Here is a 17689-nt window from a genome sequence, read left to right on the forward strand (position 1 = left end):
TTTTTCAAATTTTCGCTCATCTTCTTTCCTTTTGGACCATTTCTTTCTCCCAAAAGCCACCTCAAATAAGCCCTTAGGGTGTGTTTGGATTAGCGGTGGAGAAGTAACTTTTTTTTCAATCTGACTTTTACAGAAATCAGATTAGATAAAAGTAGCTTCTTTGAGCTTATTGTATACCGTTTCAGTCATAAAAGTCAGATTGCAAAAATGTGATTCCAAACACATCCCAAATCAAAAAAGCTCTTTTTGCCAATAGAGAAGTCAGTTTGAAGGTCCAGATGTGATTCCAACACACAAGTTTGTTGTTCCTATAATTAAGTACTGTATGTTTGCCTTCCCCTAGAACAAGTCATCATTAATGCATTCCCATGTAGTATATTGATGATATGTTGCGGATCTCAGTAACATATAATATTTTGATCCTAATAATAATCATAATGTTAAGATAATTTATGATTATTATAAGTGGTTGATGTTTATAAACTTACAATAATGGGTGCTGGTAAAAAAAAAAACTTACAATAATGGGGAAAAGGTGAATTAAATTTTTAGACATATACAAATTATAACTCATAAAAAAAAACCAATTCTATCACAAAAATCGTAACTTACATATAGAATCGGAGGAAGTAATTTTATAAAATTAAGAGACCAAACTAAAATTTTTTATAAAGTTAGAAAAAACAAAAATGATTTTTTGCCAAATATTCAAATATTAAGTTTGGCAGCAAAAATTGACCTTATGTATGATAAGTGAACAAAATTACAAAACAGTACGCTATATTCTATGAATTTGTCATGTACATTCATATATCCCTATCAGTACTTCTCGTCTGCGGAAACCTAACCACATGACGTATACCCTAAATTAAATCCAGAAAAGAAAAAAAATTTCACATTGTTCGTAGTCTCTCGTCGAGACGCACCAAACCCTTTGAATATATGTCATAAAAATTGGATATATGGAAATGAAGACTCACACCAAAACATTTGACCAGAATAGTAAAATCCATTATAATTTGGGAGGTGATGATGCTGATGAGATATATAGGTTGCTCACATTAATTACTTCGTAAATTATAATTAATGATTCTACCTGCAGCACTGATTATGGATGTAACATGCCAGGCAACACCAATTCAAGCCTTCTTCCTTAATATAATTACTTTTTCTTAATCATATTTAATTGGAATTAATGAACCACTAATTTAATACGCTCACTCCTCATCTTTGTCTTTATTATAAAAGCTTATTAAACACTTCCACTAAAAGTGTCTAATTATATACGTAATACATCTTTGATGGGTACATTATATATATCCTTATACCAGTTATATTCTCATCCGAAACAATAGAGAATAAAACATTAATTAGACTACGTACTCATCAAAAGCAGATAAACTAAACTCAAGACAAGCTTATTGAAATAAACTCGAGTAATAATATACAAACAAAATTGAAGTAAATTGGGTGATGATATACAAAATAAAACTAAACTCAAGTATTATTAATTTACGAGAGCAATTAATTAAAGTCCAAAGAAATATAAGAGAACGATCAAATTGAAACCAAGAAGTTTAGTAAATAAGTAAAAAAATTGTCAAATTAACAAGAAATTAAGAAGCAACAAGAGGCATGCTGATCAATATTAATATACAAACAAGGATGGGGGCATGCTCTGATAGATTTTGATCTTAAAATAAGAAAACATTCTTGGAAGGCATTAATAATATTGTTGCAATATGGTTCCCCTTCCGTGAAGCAAAATACATATAATAATGGTATATTATTACAATTTTGGTAGTTACCATTTGAGAGATTCACACCTACACTTAACCTAATTTTTCAAAATACATATAAGTAGCTGCCTTCCATTATTTGTTCAAAGAATTCATCCTCCTTATTAATTGCAAATTAGGTGGCCGATGTGACCACCTCTTCCTTTGTCCATATAAAGCCAAGCTTAAGACATTATTGGATTCCTCTGGGTAGGTTTTTCAATAAATTTAGCCATCTCTATCTATCACTCGCCTGCTCTTTAGCTTCTTATATTATATGATGCTCACAATTTAAAAAAAAAAACAAAACACGTTTAGGTGCACGATTCTTTGAAATCACGTACGGCTTAAACAAATTTTAATGGAAGCTCCCAAATATGGCCGCAATTTATGAAAATGAAAACGAGATAGACTAACAACAATATGCTAATAATTAATAACAGTTTTGTTGAATAGATAAAATAATTATCGCGAGTGATTAATGAAAATCATTGACAAAATTGGTGATTATTCTTCTATTTGTTGGCTGTTTACAACATTCCAATTGGACTGCAACTAAAACACTCAAACATCAATTAAAACTTTAACGAGAGTTTAAACATATGTTTGGTTTCTCACGTAAAATTTTTCAATTATTGAAAGAAAGTACAGCTACTTTAAAGGATTTTACACTCGCAAAAAATATTGATGCTCGAATCTAAGTTCTTGCGGCCAATAAATTTTTTAAACATGGTCTTTTCACTAACTTTTTCTTATTGAAAAAATGCATTTATGCAGGCACTGCCTCTTATTTTTATTAGAGATTACATCACAAGTTTTTACCAATGAAACGCAATGAGCGATGACATAATCCAACATGTTTTTGCTTCTCTAACAGAAGCATTCAAGTATTTTTAACACAACAACAAATTAGTTACATCTATTAGTTGTTTATTTCTGAAATGTTCAAAAAAATGACAAATGTATATAAAATTTTCCCATTCAAAACAAACAAAATATATAATATCTCTACAAATGAAGTCAAGTTTGTGTGTTTGCGGGCCGGTGTAAGGTATTTAATAACAAAATATACTGTTCCGATCTTAATTATAAGACTTCTTTTATAGATTACAAATAAGGTCTTATAACTAAAACTGAAACTAATATATCACATAGGTCGATGGAACGGCGAATTGGCAATAAGATTTATTAATCAAACTATTCACGTGCATAATGTAATGTCTAGTTATATAATTAAATAATATATATGTCGTGTTCTGATATAAATATAATATAAAATTAGTAGCGTAAGAATAATGCAATATGGGAGAGATTATGTTCAAAGCACTTTCATTGGTATAAAAGGCAGCTTGTTTAGGGCCTTAGACCCTTATTACAGCATCTTTCAATAATGTTCCCGGTCCCAGTCTAAGGGCTCTGAAGGGACCAGTTGCTTACGTCACATTCTCTCCTCTCTCTCTCTCTCTTTAAATTTTATTTTAGCCAATGCCATGTCTATGTTACGTTACCATCTCCCAAAAAAAATAAAAAATAAATATGTCTCTGGAATGACGAAACAGTCCTCCTCCCGAAAGACGAAATGACGCTGGCATCCTCAGATCACGGAAATTACATTGCTGACCTGCCAACGTCATTGGCTATTCGGCTTAATCATTACTATTTATCTAATATATCTGCTCAACCCACAAGCATTTACGTTTTGTTCCATGTTTCTTTCCTTTCCTCCTCCCACTTCTTGCAATTTCCCCCCGTGAATTATAATATCCATACAAAATGAGAAATACTCATGAACTTTAATTTTAATAAAATTAATATCATTATTAGTACTTATAGTTCAACTAAATTTTGATTGCAATCCTTAGAGTTTTATAATTTTTGGATCTCAGTTTAACAAATAATTCCTCTACTTTTAGAAAATTTTGATCCCGATTTTTATTTTTAAATTTAGACCAAATTCTTATAAAATTGTAAGAATTAAAAACCAATTATTTGATATCAAAACTCAAAATTTGATCAAATTATAAAGACTAATAATATTAATTTCTTAATTTTTCCCAATTCAACCTATGAATGTTTTTAATTTTCACTCTTTCGCAAATTTTCCCGCCGGCAACCGTACCACGACCGATTGTTTTTTTATTCTTTAGAAAAAGAAATTAGTGGATCATCAGAACTGTCTTCCGTTGGAAACGGCAAGCTCGATCGAATGAAACTGAACTGATGCATGAGGCGCAGCTTGGTGCTCCGTACAGGGCATTAATTTTCAGGTTCACTTTTCCGTTTGTTTCCCGAGAAGGTAAAAATTCCCAGAAGCAAAATGGAGAACGAGGATGGATGGAAAAAGCAGACAAGAGACTCTCATTTCTTAGTTGCTTTTCCAGTAGCGAAGTGATTATATCTTCGCATTTACACTGAGCAACAAGAAGAAAAACGGAAACTTAACAAACACCTAAATTTTTTCTGTGCCTCTTTCAAGATTGTAAAGTATATTTACAGGGAAAAAAAGATCCCACTAACATACTGTATTCACTTCATCACCCTCCTAATTTTCTGCAACTTACTTTTCCTTCTTCATCCGTTCCTAGCAAAACTCTTCAGACGAGGAAGAAAGCAGATCGTGGATGTCACGCGCGTCGTCGAGTCCCAGACGAAGAGCTTCGAGGACACGTTCGAAGACGAAGACATGGCAGGGGATTCGGAGCACGCCTTTCTGCTCGTACCCGTACTCCTGAGCTGATTTGTTCAGAAGCTTAACGAAGATCGGGTGGTTCAGCAGCTCCGCGTTCACCTCGAATCTCCTCATCTCGTCGCCTACGTAGATCGGCACGTGCCCTTCCAACGCCGCAGCCGCCGTCCTCGAGCGATTCCGCCGGCTCCTCCCTGCCGCGGTGAGCACTCGGCGAGAACGACGGCTCTGCGAATCGGATCTGAGGAGTGTATACTGAGATGAGTCGGCGACTCGAGCAAGCCTGCGAATCAAATGCTTCATCGTTACTTTTTTCAGCGGTGGAGAGAGAAAGCTGTGAAGATAGAGAAGAGACTGTGTGTGATTGAGTTAGGGGAGTAGGGAAGGAGAAGAAAAATATATACAGAAAAAGAAGGGTAAAAGGGTAAATTCAGTTGCGTAGACAATGGAAAGGTGATGATGATAGAAGTTGGGGGTGGAGGTACAGGTAATCGTACTTGGCAGGTACAAACGGAGAGAGAAAAATAATAAAGGTTAAAGATGGTTATTTAATTTGATATTTATAAATCTGATTTTTTTTTTCCTTGGCCAACTAAATCTGGTGTTTTTCTTATTTAAATATATTGGGTTCTTTGTGTGAGTGTGATTTTTTTTTTTGCTTTATTTTTTTCCCTTTGATATAGGTATGGTTTGGGGGGATTAGTGGTTTAGGTGAGAAGTGAATATTTGGTGCTATTTCTAAATCAAATTTTTTTAGGATTAAATCTGGTTTTATTATGAGCCGCTCAGTGACGTGTTACCAACAAACAGATTCAAAGAGAACGGTTCAAAAAAAAAAAACCTTTTTTTTTTATTGTGTACGGATTCTCTTTTCATTTCTTATATCAATGGATGCTTCATTAGTTTTAGTTATAGGAAATTGAACAGGAAGGGTTGAAGACCAATAATTCACTTGATTTTCCCCACAAATTATCTTTATAATCTGCTCATATTAAAGGAAGGTTTCCATCAATTTTAGATTATTTTCAATACAAATGAATAAAAAAAGAGTATTTTAGAAAACTAACTTACAATTTAAAAAAGTATTTACATTTTCTATAAATAACTAATTTTTATAAATTAGTTGCATATATAGTGTTTAAATTTAAAATGGAAAGGAGTATCAAAATGGGTGGTTTCACTCGGGTATATCGGTTAAATAACACTAAGAGCGTGATAGCCATGACACAACCCGACATCGGACCCAAGCTGATCCCATCCACTCAGTTCATCCGTTAAAGCCAGTCACTAACCTGGTAACTTTTCCTGACCACATAACGTTACATTCCCTCGTCATTTTTTCCCTTCTTTTTTAGTGTCAATTTTTATATATAATTTGAAATTTTAGTATTTCAATGCGTGTGTAATTTCAGTCGCGGGATTATTATTTATAAACAATCATTTGGCAAAAATAAAGGTGAGCCGATTGTTTCAGAGCTAGGTTGGGAAGAGTTTGAAAAAAAAAAACTAATTTATATCTCATGAGATAATTTTTTTCTCATTCAAAAAAAATTATAAACACCTTTTTAATTATAATTTACAAAATACTCTTCCGATTCTTAATATAAGATTTATTTAACTGATTTGATTAAATTAAAAAGTTAGTAAGTTAGTTAATTATAAGAAATATGACATATTTTTTTCTAAAACACCATAATCATCCTTCTTAATATTTTCTCTCTATCTTCTGTTTGATTATATTGAGGGAGTATTCATAAGGATAATTTAAGAAAAAAATGATAATATAAAAATAAATCTTATATTTAGAATCAAAATCAATTTAATAATTAAGTTTATATTAAGAATCGAACAAGTGGAATATAAATATATAAAAAAATTTATCTCAACTCATACAAATGAGTTTATAATTAGTCAAATGGCGCCAAACAAATTTTACCGCCAGAGATGGGAACGGAATCTGCTTTTTCACTTTTGACCTTTTACAGTTTCCTTGATTTCTTCTTTTTCCTTTTTTTTTTTTTAAATCGATTTTTTCCCCTGCAAAACTTAATCGATGTTATTGCGACTCACATTAATTAAACAAATCAGACTAATTTTCGCGCATGATATACATAATAGTACCCTCTAAAAATTGAATAATATTTTAGTATAGAAAATTTATTTTGAAATCAGAATCTTACTGCAGATTTAACATTGTAAATAAGATAAATTGAGACGGTGTGACGGAACAACGAAAAGGAATACTTTAATTATATAGTTAGAAGCAGACAACCGTCAAGAGATGAAGATACAACTGTACAACTTCCATTATTTCTGTTTGCAGGACTCAGAATATTATAATATAAATAATTATAATTTGCTGTAAAATAATATATATACAATTTTTTTTTTAAAAAATAATATGAAGAGAAAGGAAGAAAGAAATTAAAAAGAGAAGTCGGGTGGAGGAGTGAGCTGGTGTTCTGACAGATGACTTGGCATCCGGTAGGATTGAGGACGCGTCGCTTTATACGCGGCACCGCGGGTCACCGTCTCCCGCTTCAATCATTCCTTTCCTCCTCCGTCTCTTCCCATATTTAAAGTAAATTAGCTTAGGAAAAAAATTAAATTATAAACATGAGATAAAATATATTAAAGTCTTGTTCTCATGATCAAATTCAACACCTAAATTAGTTTTGTGTATTGAGGATCATAACGGGTATATACCCATATTTTCACTCAATTTTAAATTCGGTAAATATAATATTTATGTGAATAGAAATTCAAATCTCGATTCGATCAGTTTTTTTAATAATTAAACTCAATACTAGTTGCTTGATAATGTGAAACTCTATATTTAATTATACATATAAGTTGTTTTTTTTTAAATGTAAATATGATTTCGTTTATAGTTATGAATGAAGAAATAAGAACTGGAACAGAGGTGGGGGCATTTAATGCACATGTCAGAGTGTAGTGTAATGATTGGAAGTGATCGGGGACTGGTGGAGTCGCGGGTTTCATGGCGTGTGACCAGAAATTTAAAATAAACACACCCAGCTTTAAATTATTTTGAATCTAAATCAAATTTATGAATTAAATTAAATTGATAAGTGAAAAAAAAACATTTAAAGACAAAAAAAAAGGCGCGGCCTTACTTACAAAAAGCAAACTCGTTCCTATCTTCTTCATATTTAGTATTGTACTCCTCTTGTCCTTATTATAAGACCCATTTTGATTTTTTATTTGGTCCTAATTATAAGACCCAATCCATTTTTTCTCTTATATTTATATATTTTTTTCCAAGATAATCCTTCTAATAATGATAGTTTTAGCCATATACTTAATTAGCAAGGATATTTTAGGAATAACAACACTTATTTATTATAAATAACCAACTTAACTTACTTCCTTAATCTCCTCAAATAAGTTAATTGGGTCTTATAATTAGGACACCGGAGGAGTACGTAGTTATCTATGTGGATTTACTTCAGCCGCCTTCCATACATGATCCGCCATGTTTTTTCCATTTTCAACGCCAAATTAAAACATTTTCAAGTTTCGTCCTCAAATTGTTATTTTAACATGTTCTGTTATGACTTATGAGGCCAGTATTGGTTGCTTTATTATATATCTTTGGTCAATGTCGACGCAAAAAGCAAGCTGGCCTGATGTAAAGGAACCACTTTCCACCGGGCTCCACGTGGCCGGCCCATGATCCTACTTTTTGTGCAATTTGAATTCAACCCAAACACTCTTATCTAGTCACTATTCCTCCACTTTCCTCTCAAAAGGCCCACCCCACAACATCGCCTTTTTTTTAACCTCAAAGCAACAAAATCACTTTTTTCCTACTCAAACTCCATGAATATTTTAACCCACCAAAATTTAAAAAAAAATCGTTTTAAATATTTAATAGCTTTTCAATCTAGTGATATGAATACTTCCTGCGTTCAATCTTTCTTATAACTTCAAATTGTTAGTGTTTGGTACTTTAATTTTTTTCAAAAAAAATAAAAAAGGAATTGTGCTTTGAGTATTCCTCCACTTTCCCCTCAAAGGCCCACCACACGACACCGCCTTTTTTTTTTGACCTCAAGCAACAAATCACTTTTCCCTGCTCATACTGGATAAATATTGGCCAATGGGATTAGGTATAGTAAAAAAAACTAATCCCTCGCAGCATAGCGAATCAAGATTTGAATCTTTATTAGAAAAGGTATTCACATTCAGTGTCTGATAGTGCTTCGAATAGGATTACCTCCAATAAGAGGATATATATGTTTTAGCAAAAAAAATGATAAATATTTTAGCCCACCAAATTTTTTTAAAAAATCAGTTTAAATATTTAATAGTTTTATAATCTAGTGATATGAATACTTGCCGTGTCACGAGTTCAATCCTCCTTATCACTTCAAGCACTTTTAGTTTTTTTTTTTTTAAAAAATTGGAATTGTGCTTTGAGTATGATAGTTGATTGAGAGAGGTGGAATAAGTGAAAGGTTAGGGCTGCTTAGTTAACTAGGAAGAATGGGGAGGCAACTTCATGCACGTTCATGGGAATAAATTAGCAAAGCTGGATTCTCCAAGCAAAGTAGAATCTTCCACAAGTCCTGTAAGGATTTTTAATTACCCACTGCCTGTCACTCGCACAAAATTAATTCACCCTTTCTTGCCTCCCCCCCCCCTCCGGGGGTGGTTGGCAATAAAGCTCCATGTCTTTTTTTTTTTTTGGCCTTTGATACATATATGTAGATATATACTTAAAACCAGCATTATTCCCGTTGTATTAATTTTAAAATTCAAGTGGTGTTTTTAGTCATTTTCCCTTTATTTGATATTTAATTTCTGTTAATTTTTTATTCTCTGCTTGGTTGGAAAGAAACGAAAATGAGGATAAGAAAAATTTTAATGAATTCAATTTTTGAAATAACATGAGAAATTGACATAAAACCTTTTAATAAATATATATAAGAGGTAAAAGGGAGTAAATAAAATTAATTAAAAAAGTTTAAACTCTTTGTCGCTTCAAGTTTCAAGTGGAGTGTTTGTGGGTCCCACAGGGGACATAATGGCGTAATCCGGTACGGAGGGTACTAAGTGGGGAGCCCCATCCAACCGCTTTATGAGCCTTCATCTATCTCTCTCTGATTCACCTTCCGTTCTTTCTGACTTGGAATTCCTCCCAACTGTTCCCCCCGACCACCTACCCTTTCTCACTTTTATTAATTACTTCTAAAACATATTTTTTGGCCAAATTCTAAAATATGGTTGGGATTCAGGTTCTTTTGTTTAAAAACCTAAGAACGGTTAAAAAATTGGATTATATAATGGGCAGCACTGAGAGAGTGGGCCAATGCCTCATTATTTGCTTCAGTTGGGCCGTCCTTGTACAATCAGGCCCGTATGCTGTGGTTGTCCTGATGTTATCTCCATCAAATTAATTAATTAATAAATTATGTTTGTTGAGTTTGGAGCCCTTTAATTATTCTTTTCTTGCTGCCCGTTATACCCAAGAAGCAATTCAAATTGCTCCCTAAAGTGACAAATCCACCCCTGCTGCTTCTTATTAATGTCATTAAATTAAATTAAGAGAAAATCATTGTGATGTCTCAAAAAGAAATATGATTACAAAGAATCTGAATACCAAGTGAGGAGATCAGAACATGTCATTGCATACTACTCATTTGTTGTAGAACTTTTTGGTGTTTATCTTTTTTTGTTCCCCCTTGGGATTTCACAGTGACTCTTACTTTACATTAATGTTTATGTTTTTGGTTTACAACAGCAGCTGTGGCATAGACCAAAATGCAAAAGCATGTGCCACTGTTGTTATCTACTAACAATGCACACATTCATAGTCCAAAATGGGACTGTCAAAATCCAGTTATAGTAGGAAAGGGGGAAAATCCCACTCTATCAAAGATATAGTCCTAACTAGTCACTCTTCTTCTTCTACTTCATAAACAGAAATCATCATGGTACCAAAAAGCTGACATCCTAAGAGTCACATCAATATTATAATCCTAAACTAAGGGGGAAAAAATCATAGTTGAGAAGATCAATTGGAGGGTACATGGTAGTATTTGCCTTTACAGACACACCTGTAAACTATAGGGCAAGACTCTGCCATGGAGCACTTGAAACTCACCATCACCCTCTTACAAGGAAAGCATGGCCCACATGCATGGGAACAATCTGGCAAGCTTGATCCTGTCTGGTAAAGCTCCATTCCCAACTCTTTCTCCCCACCTTCTTCCTGCAAATCACAACCATCCACTTCATCATTCATTCTTAACCTGATATATATATATATATATATATATATATATCAGTATTTTAGTTGTTTGTGTAGCAGCTAAATGAGTTCATGAAGCAAAACCATGAAACTGTTGGAAACAAACAAACCTTGTTATCTGCACTTGCGGGTTTCTGTCCTTGCAAGTTGATCACCTTATCTTGTAGATGAAAGAACAAAGCTTACATAAATATTCACGAACTAACACTGATGATTTTAAGAAACAATAAGACTGGACAACGAGACAATTAATTACCTTGACTAGGAATCACCCTAAGACTCCAAGCAATAGAGAGAAGCATGAAAAACATCATGAGGAGGAAAGACTTGTGGATTGGAAGAGAGAAAGAGTTCATAGTTGCAGAGTAAACTCAAGCAATTCGCAGATCAGTTTTCATCAAAGAATAAATGAGGATGCGAAGCAAGCTAGTGAACAAGAAGGAGATATATGAAGATGGAAGTAGTTGTAGCTGAGTTTAAGGATCATATATAAGATGAGTCTTAAATGTGGAGTGAGGTACATCTGATGCGTTTCACATGATCCACAGTTGTTGTTTCTGCTGCTGTTTTTGTTTTTTGGGGGGTTTTCAAAGTTTCACAAGTTTTGGCGAGTTACCCAAAAATGAACTACACTTATTATCTGAAACTATAAATGAAGGAAAGGGCATTGATGAATTTTGAATGTGGATGAAACCTCTAGCTTTTATTTGATACATGTAGTACTGATATATAAGACAGGGTTTTGGGCCAAACTGATTGGGGAGTTGGCTGTCTCACTGGGACGGTCTCATCATTCTGGTGAAAGAGTAAGTTTGAATCACACCCACACACACACACAGAGCATTTAATGAAATGCAATCTCAGAAGTCAGGGGGAAATCATTCCAGTGAATCTGCAAACATAGCTTGAATAAAAATGCATAGGCTCAAATCTTGTTATATAAACTAATTAAACTTTATAATGAACACATCCAATTGTGCCGTTCATTACTTTTTTATTTTCAATGTAGACCAACAAGCTGAGAATTCTCTATTTGACAAGTACGATGCTTTGTAAAGAGAGACTAGTATATGATGTGGGGTGAGACTCACTATAGATAGCATCCATCCATCTGTGTGTTATTTTCTTTACACAAAACATACTACTTATTGAATATAGAATCAGAAATCATGGTTAGAAATTTTCTCATCTTTTACTGCCTCAATTTATTTATATTGGTGACTTGGTGTCATCAGCATCCTACTTTAGATGTACTCAACAAGCGTTAGTCAAATTAAAATATGATACTTAGAATGAGATAAATAAATAAAAAGAGGTTTGTTTGACTAATAATTACAACCTTTTTCCTTGTATTGAGCATGGATTTGTCAATTAAAATCAAAGCCATATAATCATGGTTTTGATGCTTCAACAAGATACTTCCTTGAAAGCATGTCTTGGTAAAGAATTATTAGCCTATTTACCATCTTGCCTTGACAAATTCCAATAGAAATTAAGCAGAAATCAGACTGCAAAACATGACTCTTGGACTTTACTGTCAAGAAGATTGCATTCTTGTCAAACATAATGACCATTGACATAATGATAAGAATCAAAATATTCAATTTATATGATAATTATGATTTATGAAGTCAATGATGTTTTGTCATTATCTCTGTGTCCAATGCTTTTACATATTTTTGAACATCTTGCCCTATCCATCTTATTGATTCATTATGAACCAAATGGGTTTGCAGTATCTCTCTCTGTTTCTCTTCATCATATGATTATTGCAAGCATTGATATAAGAATGTTCGCAGGTACTTGTTGCCATTTCTATATCGATTTTGCATCAAACTTTACACAAAAGAGCATTCAATTTGGTGTTTAAAACTTGGGGAAGAGAATCACGAAAATGAAATGAAGAGCAGGAAGCATGATTAGGAAGTCATAAAGAGTAGTGAAAAGTGATGAGTGTAAGTTGGCGATGGGCAATGAAGAAGGAGAAAGTTCACGAGAGGCAATTCAAGACGGGTCTCTGTTTTCTGAGTCTCTGTCTGACATGAACGTGAACCATCACTTCTTCGCCATTAATGAACTGCCTTCGCTTTTATGTATATGTGTGTATATATTATATATTCCCTTGTTTTATTTATTGCTTAAGTAATCACTGTCTCTTTTAACAAGGCATTTTGATTCTTCCTTCACTCCCTCCTAACCCCTGATATTTTCAAATTTCAATTCATTTTGTCCGTACAATAGCAACAGGGCATTTTGATTCGTCCTTCACTCCCTCCTAACGCCTGATATTTTCAATTCACTTTGTCTGTACAATAGCAACAAGGCATTTTGATTCTTCCTTTACTCCCTTCTAACCCCTGATATTTTCAATTCATTTTGTCTGTACAATAGCATGAATGTGATTAAATGTATTGGACTCATTCCTTTAGACATAAGGAGTTGGATTAGCTCAAAATTATTGGCCTCAAGTGTTTTTTGGGCCAGGGTCCCAAGTTTATTTAGCCATTCATAACATTATTAAAAATTGGGTTAGTATTTATATTAAAAAAAATTGAGTTAATGTAAATTTTGATCCATCAAGTTTACTCACATTTTGATTTTAATCCATTATATTTCAAACTATAGGTTTTGGTCTCTTAATAGACAAAATAATTCAAGTTTTTATTGAATTATAAAGAATAATGTTTTAAATGAAAAGAAGCTTGAGGGACCAAAACATATAGCTTAAAACTTGAGGGATTTAAACTAAAATAATACCACTGATGTAAGGGCATCTTTAATGAGCGATTTGTAAGTACCTCCGTAAGCGTTCTATAATCCTGGAGGCATACTCTAATCCTGATGAGTTCTCGAGACCTAATTCACCTAAATTTTTTTGTATAAATTTTTTCAATAAAAATAAATTTTTTTTGCTAGTATAAATATTTTTTTATTAGAGGCAGTCTTATTTAAAGCACCTTGAATGTGAGAAACATTTTTTCCCCGTCTCAAAAAAAAAAAAAAGCCTTTTGTTCAGCGACAGCCTTTCAGGTCTACAATCTAAAACTAAAACCCTTCACCAAAAAACAATAAACTAAAACCCCATACTTCTTGTCTGGGTCAGAAAATCTTTAACCCATTACAAATTTACAGGACTCACCCTAAAGGCCCATCATTTTTCATTTCCATAGTGCTGTTCTCGGTGCGCAATCCGTGAGCACCCTCATCTTCCTCCTTCCTGCCGCTGATATGCCGAATCCCGTGTTTCCTAGTGTTCTCTGCGCTGCAATACGGCATCTCTTCATATTGTATGTCAGGTAGAGCTTCTTGGTTGCTAGCCTGCGCATTTGCAGTTCTTGTATTCATTGTTTGCATATATCAAACTTATCCACGGTTCCAATATCCTTCTGATGCACGATGTCGATGCTCAGAAGAAAAAAGATCATCAATTTGTTTTCAAGCTCTAAACTTTCCCAATTAATTTCTCATGAATTCGGTTTGATTCCTCAGTCAAAGCAATATCCTACGCACCCTTCTTCTGCTTTCCTTAAAACCCTGAACCCTTTTAGGGTTTTGCTATACTATGCACCGTATTCAACGCAGGCCTCCAAATTTCCCGAGTATGAGATGCCATCTGTTACCTGGGGTGTGATTCAGGGACGGAAAGAGAAGCTTGTTTCGAGGGTAATCATATTTGATTATCTAAAGGGTTTAGGAATCATTCCAGATGAATTGCATGACTTGGAGCTTCCTTCCACCGTTGAGGTCATGAGGGAGCGCGTAGAGTTCCTTCAAAAGTTGGGTTTAACAATTGATGACATTAACGAGTATCCTTTGATGCTTGGATGCAGTGTGAGAAAGAATATCATACCTGTGTTGGGGTACCTAGAAAAAATTGGGATTCCAAGGCCAAAGCTTGGCGAATTCTTAAAAAACTACCCACAAGTTTTACATGCAAGTGTGATTGTTGAGCTAGCTCCGGTTATTAAGCTCCTAAGAGGACTTGATGTGGAGAAACAGGATATTGGATTTGTGTTGCAAAAGTATCCTGAGCTTTTGGGGTTCAAACTTGAGGGTACAATGAGTACTTCAGTGGCTTATCTTGTTAGTATTGGCGTCAATCCCAGAGATATCGGTCCCATGGTGACACAGTACCCTTATTTTTTGGGGATGAGAGTTGGGACTGTGATTAAACCTCTGATTGATTACTTGGTCTCGTTAGGGCTACCCAAGAAAATTATAGCTAGAATGTTGGAGAAGAGGCCCTATATACTTGGTTACGATCTTCAGGAGACTGTTAAACCTAATGTGGATTGTTTGATTAGTTTTGGAATTAGGAAGGAAACACTGCCTTTAGTTATTGCTCAATATCCATCGATTCTTGGGTTGCCTCTCAAGGCCAAATTGTCTTCACAGCAGTACTTCTTCAGTTTGAAGCTTAAGATTGACCCTGAAGGATTTGCACGAGTGATAGAGAAGATGCCTCAGGTGGTTAGCCTTAATCAACATGTGATAATGAAACCAGTTAACTTCCTCCTCGCAAGGGCAATACCATCGCATGATGTGGCCAATATGTTGATCAGATGTCCTCAATTAATAGCAGCAAGAGTTGAGCTTATGAAGAACAGTTTTTACTTCTTCAAGAGTGAGATGGGGCGACCCATAAAGGAGCTTGTGGAATTTCCAGAATACTTTACATATAGCTTGGAGTCCCGGATCAAACCCAGATACCAGAAGATGAAAAGCAAGGGGATAAGATTTTCATTAAATTGGATGCTAAATTGTAGTGACCAGAGATTTGAAGAGAGATTGCAAGGTAATTACATTGAAACTGAAACTACAGGTCCATCTTTTTGTATGGGTGGGAAGTTAGAGCTACCAGGCAATGAGATAGTGTCAGATGAGGAAGAAGAGAGTGATGACGAAGAACTATATAGACGAACTGTCTCTCTTTAGTGATTTTCATCAAATTAATGAAACATCTACAATATTATAACTGTCACTTGGCGGACAACAAATTTGTATTAGTCTGTCCATTTTATGTTGTTGTCTCCAGCATATCATGCCGATGATTGACATGTGAAGTTCTGTCTATTCATTGTGTTCTACTGTCTTGGTGGGTGATGAAGGTCTGAAAGCAGAATATGAGATGATATACATTTTTTAACTATTGTGCCCTCAAACTTATCTGTCATTTTGTGCTAATCATGCCCGGGTTGAGTTTGGAATTCCTGCGATCAGGCCATTCCTGCATCCTAATTCAAATTCTTAAGAACCAGTGTGAGACAAAGAACATTGAAATTTTTATTTCGCCCACTGCTCGGTCTAGTGGATCGGCATGAGCCATGAACATCATTCCTCGTAGTGTTGAAGCAACAAGAAGCAAGAGAGTACTCTTATTTTTCTTTTTGGTCATATTTCATAAGGCTTCTTACTGTAAGTTAGTTTTGGGGCTCTTGGAAGCCAAGTAGGGTTTTGCAACGGCGCAATGGATGCAGGATCAGCGGCCATGGCAGGGCTTTACTTGTAACCGCGCAGAATTAAGGCTTTTTACAAGGATTTTCTGCTGTTTCTTGTATTTATATTAAGTATGTATCTGAAATGAAAAGAATATAAAGCACTTCCTGTCAGTCTTATTTTCACGTAGTGATGGAGGACATTTTATTTTTCTAATTCCATTGTGCCCTCAAAAGTTTGGAAGCAGTGAATTGGACAAACTAGTTTAATTGGCAGACGCTCCTGTCTGAAGGCCTTTTTATTATTTTCGTCAGTACAGTTCCGAACATCAACAGAATTATTAATTTCATCGTCAGCTCCACGTATGCTCAGAAATGAGCTTGTAATTTTGTCGAATGTTTCTGGACTTTGTCACTGAGCTTCAGAATATCCCCACCCCACCAAAAAAACACACGTACAAGCAAGCAATTGGAGGCTCCTAGGATCTGAATTCATGTGGATGTTGGGCAACAGATCATTCCTTTGATCGCATCGGGAAAACAAGAAGTAAAATCAAAAAGCAAATAAAAGCGGCAAAACATGGCGTCGCCCGGACTCGAACCGGAGACCTTCAGTGTGTTAGACTGACGTGATAACCAACTACACCACGACACCTTTGATGAAATGATTCATTCGTCCAACTTCATTGCCCGACCAACGTCCATTCATTCACACGGTGATAGGCATGTAAATTTTGCTTGCCATACGCCTTATCATTTTTTTTCTCAAGCATAATTCACATTCTAATATGCTTATTATTGCCTATTAATTGATAATTTAATTTGGTTCTAAATATACAATTTTAACCCATTTTGTATATGACATTTATCTATTTTACACAAGTAATCCCTATGATTATTTCACATGTTAAGGATTTTCATTGAAAAACAATTTCAATACACATGATTAATATAAGAGCTTATTCCACCTCTAATTTTTAATATAAGAATTAGTTAAAAATTTAATTTAGTTATAAACATTAGATTTCAACTAATTTTGTCTCCAATATTTATCTATTTCACCCTTAAATAATTTCGATGATTATTTTAATGTCAAGAAGTTTTCAATAAGAAATAAGGGTTAATACAAATTTTAGTCCCTCAAATTTGAGCCCAATTTGGTATTGGTCCCTGAAATTTAAAACGTGTGGTATTGGTCCCTGAAATTATGTCCGTTTCAGACCGTTGGTCCCTGGCATCTTCGCACCGTTAAATTTTGCTGACGTGGCGTTAACACCGTTAAACTGATAAGTTGGCATATGACCTGGACATGATATTGGTCCCTCAAATTTGGGACCATTTTGGTGTTGGTCCCTGAAATTTCAAACTGATGGTATTGGTCCCTCAAATTATATCTGTTTCTGGCCTTTGGTCCCTAATAGCTTTAGGCCCTTCTCTTTTTATCTGTTCCTGTAGAACCCTCTGCTTTGCTGTTATCTGGTCTCAGCGGCTCTGGCGGCTTGCTGGTTGTGCC

At 34.4% G+C, this 17689-nt stretch overlaps 3 protein-coding genes and 1 non-coding gene across 4 annotated transcripts; 1 reads left to right on the forward strand and 3 right to left on the reverse strand.

The window, feature by feature from the left end:
* Positions 1–4313: 4313 nt before the first annotated feature.
* On the reverse strand, positions 4314–4807 carry LOC114726299 (auxin-responsive protein SAUR71-like). Its single transcript, XM_028912879.1, has one exon. The coding sequence runs from the start codon at positions 4765–4767 to the stop codon at positions 4360–4362; it is 408 nt and encodes a 135-aa protein (XP_028768712.1). The 5' UTR covers positions 4768–4807; the 3' UTR covers positions 4314–4359.
* Positions 4808–10504: 5697 nt separating this feature from the next.
* Positions 10505–11097, reverse strand: LOC114726301 (protein EPIDERMAL PATTERNING FACTOR 2-like). The gene is made up of 3 exons (XM_028912881.1): positions 10998–11097; positions 10852–10901; positions 10505–10702 (listed from the first exon to the last, which is right to left on the reverse strand). The coding sequence occupies exons 1-3, from the start codon at positions 11095–11097 to the stop codon at positions 10505–10507; spliced, it is 348 nt and encodes a 115-aa protein (XP_028768714.1).
* Positions 11098–14010: 2913 nt separating this feature from the next.
* Positions 14011–15775, forward strand: LOC114726300 (transcription termination factor MTERF4, chloroplastic-like). Its single transcript, XM_028912880.1, has one exon. The coding sequence runs from the start codon at positions 14138–14140 to the stop codon at positions 15674–15676; it is 1539 nt and encodes a 512-aa protein (XP_028768713.1). The 5' UTR covers positions 14011–14137; the 3' UTR covers positions 15677–15775.
* A 982-nt stretch (positions 15776–16757) lies between these two features.
* TRNAV-AAC (transfer RNA valine (anticodon AAC)) lies at positions 16758–16831 on the reverse strand. The gene has a single exon. It is a non-coding gene; the product is annotated as a tRNA-Val (tRNA).
* Positions 16832–17689: the final 858 nt, after the last annotated feature.

This window comes from Neltuma alba, unplaced genomic scaffold, assembly GCF_004799145.2.
Source record: "Neltuma alba isolate B1F8T4 unplaced genomic scaffold, ASM479914v2 tig00012363_pilon, whole genome shotgun sequence".
NCBI lineage: Eukaryota > Viridiplantae > Streptophyta > Magnoliopsida > Fabales > Fabaceae > Neltuma > Neltuma alba.

Excerpts from the sequence above, each read along its gene's own strand:
- LOC114726300 (XM_028912880.1), top strand. The coding sequence starts at position 14,138 with ATGTCGATGCTCAGAAGAAAAAAGATCATCAATTTGTTTTCAAGCTCT.
- LOC114726299 (XM_028912879.1), bottom strand. The coding sequence starts at position 4,767 with ATGAAGCATTTGATTCGCAGGCTTGCTCGAGTCGCCGACTCATCTCAG.
- LOC114726301 (XM_028912881.1), bottom strand. The coding sequence starts at position 11,097 with ATGAACTCTTTCTCTCTTCCAATCCACAAGTCTTTCCTCCTCATGATG. Across the intron at positions 10,902-10,997 it reads TAGGGTGATTCCTAGTCAAG|ATAAGGTGATCAACTTGCAA; the intron begins GTAATTAATTGT and ends TTCATCTACAAG. Across the intron at positions 10,703-10,851 it reads CCGCAAGTGCAGATAACAAG|GAAGAAGGTGGGGAGAAAGA; the intron begins GTTTGTTTGTTT and ends TGTGATTTGCAG.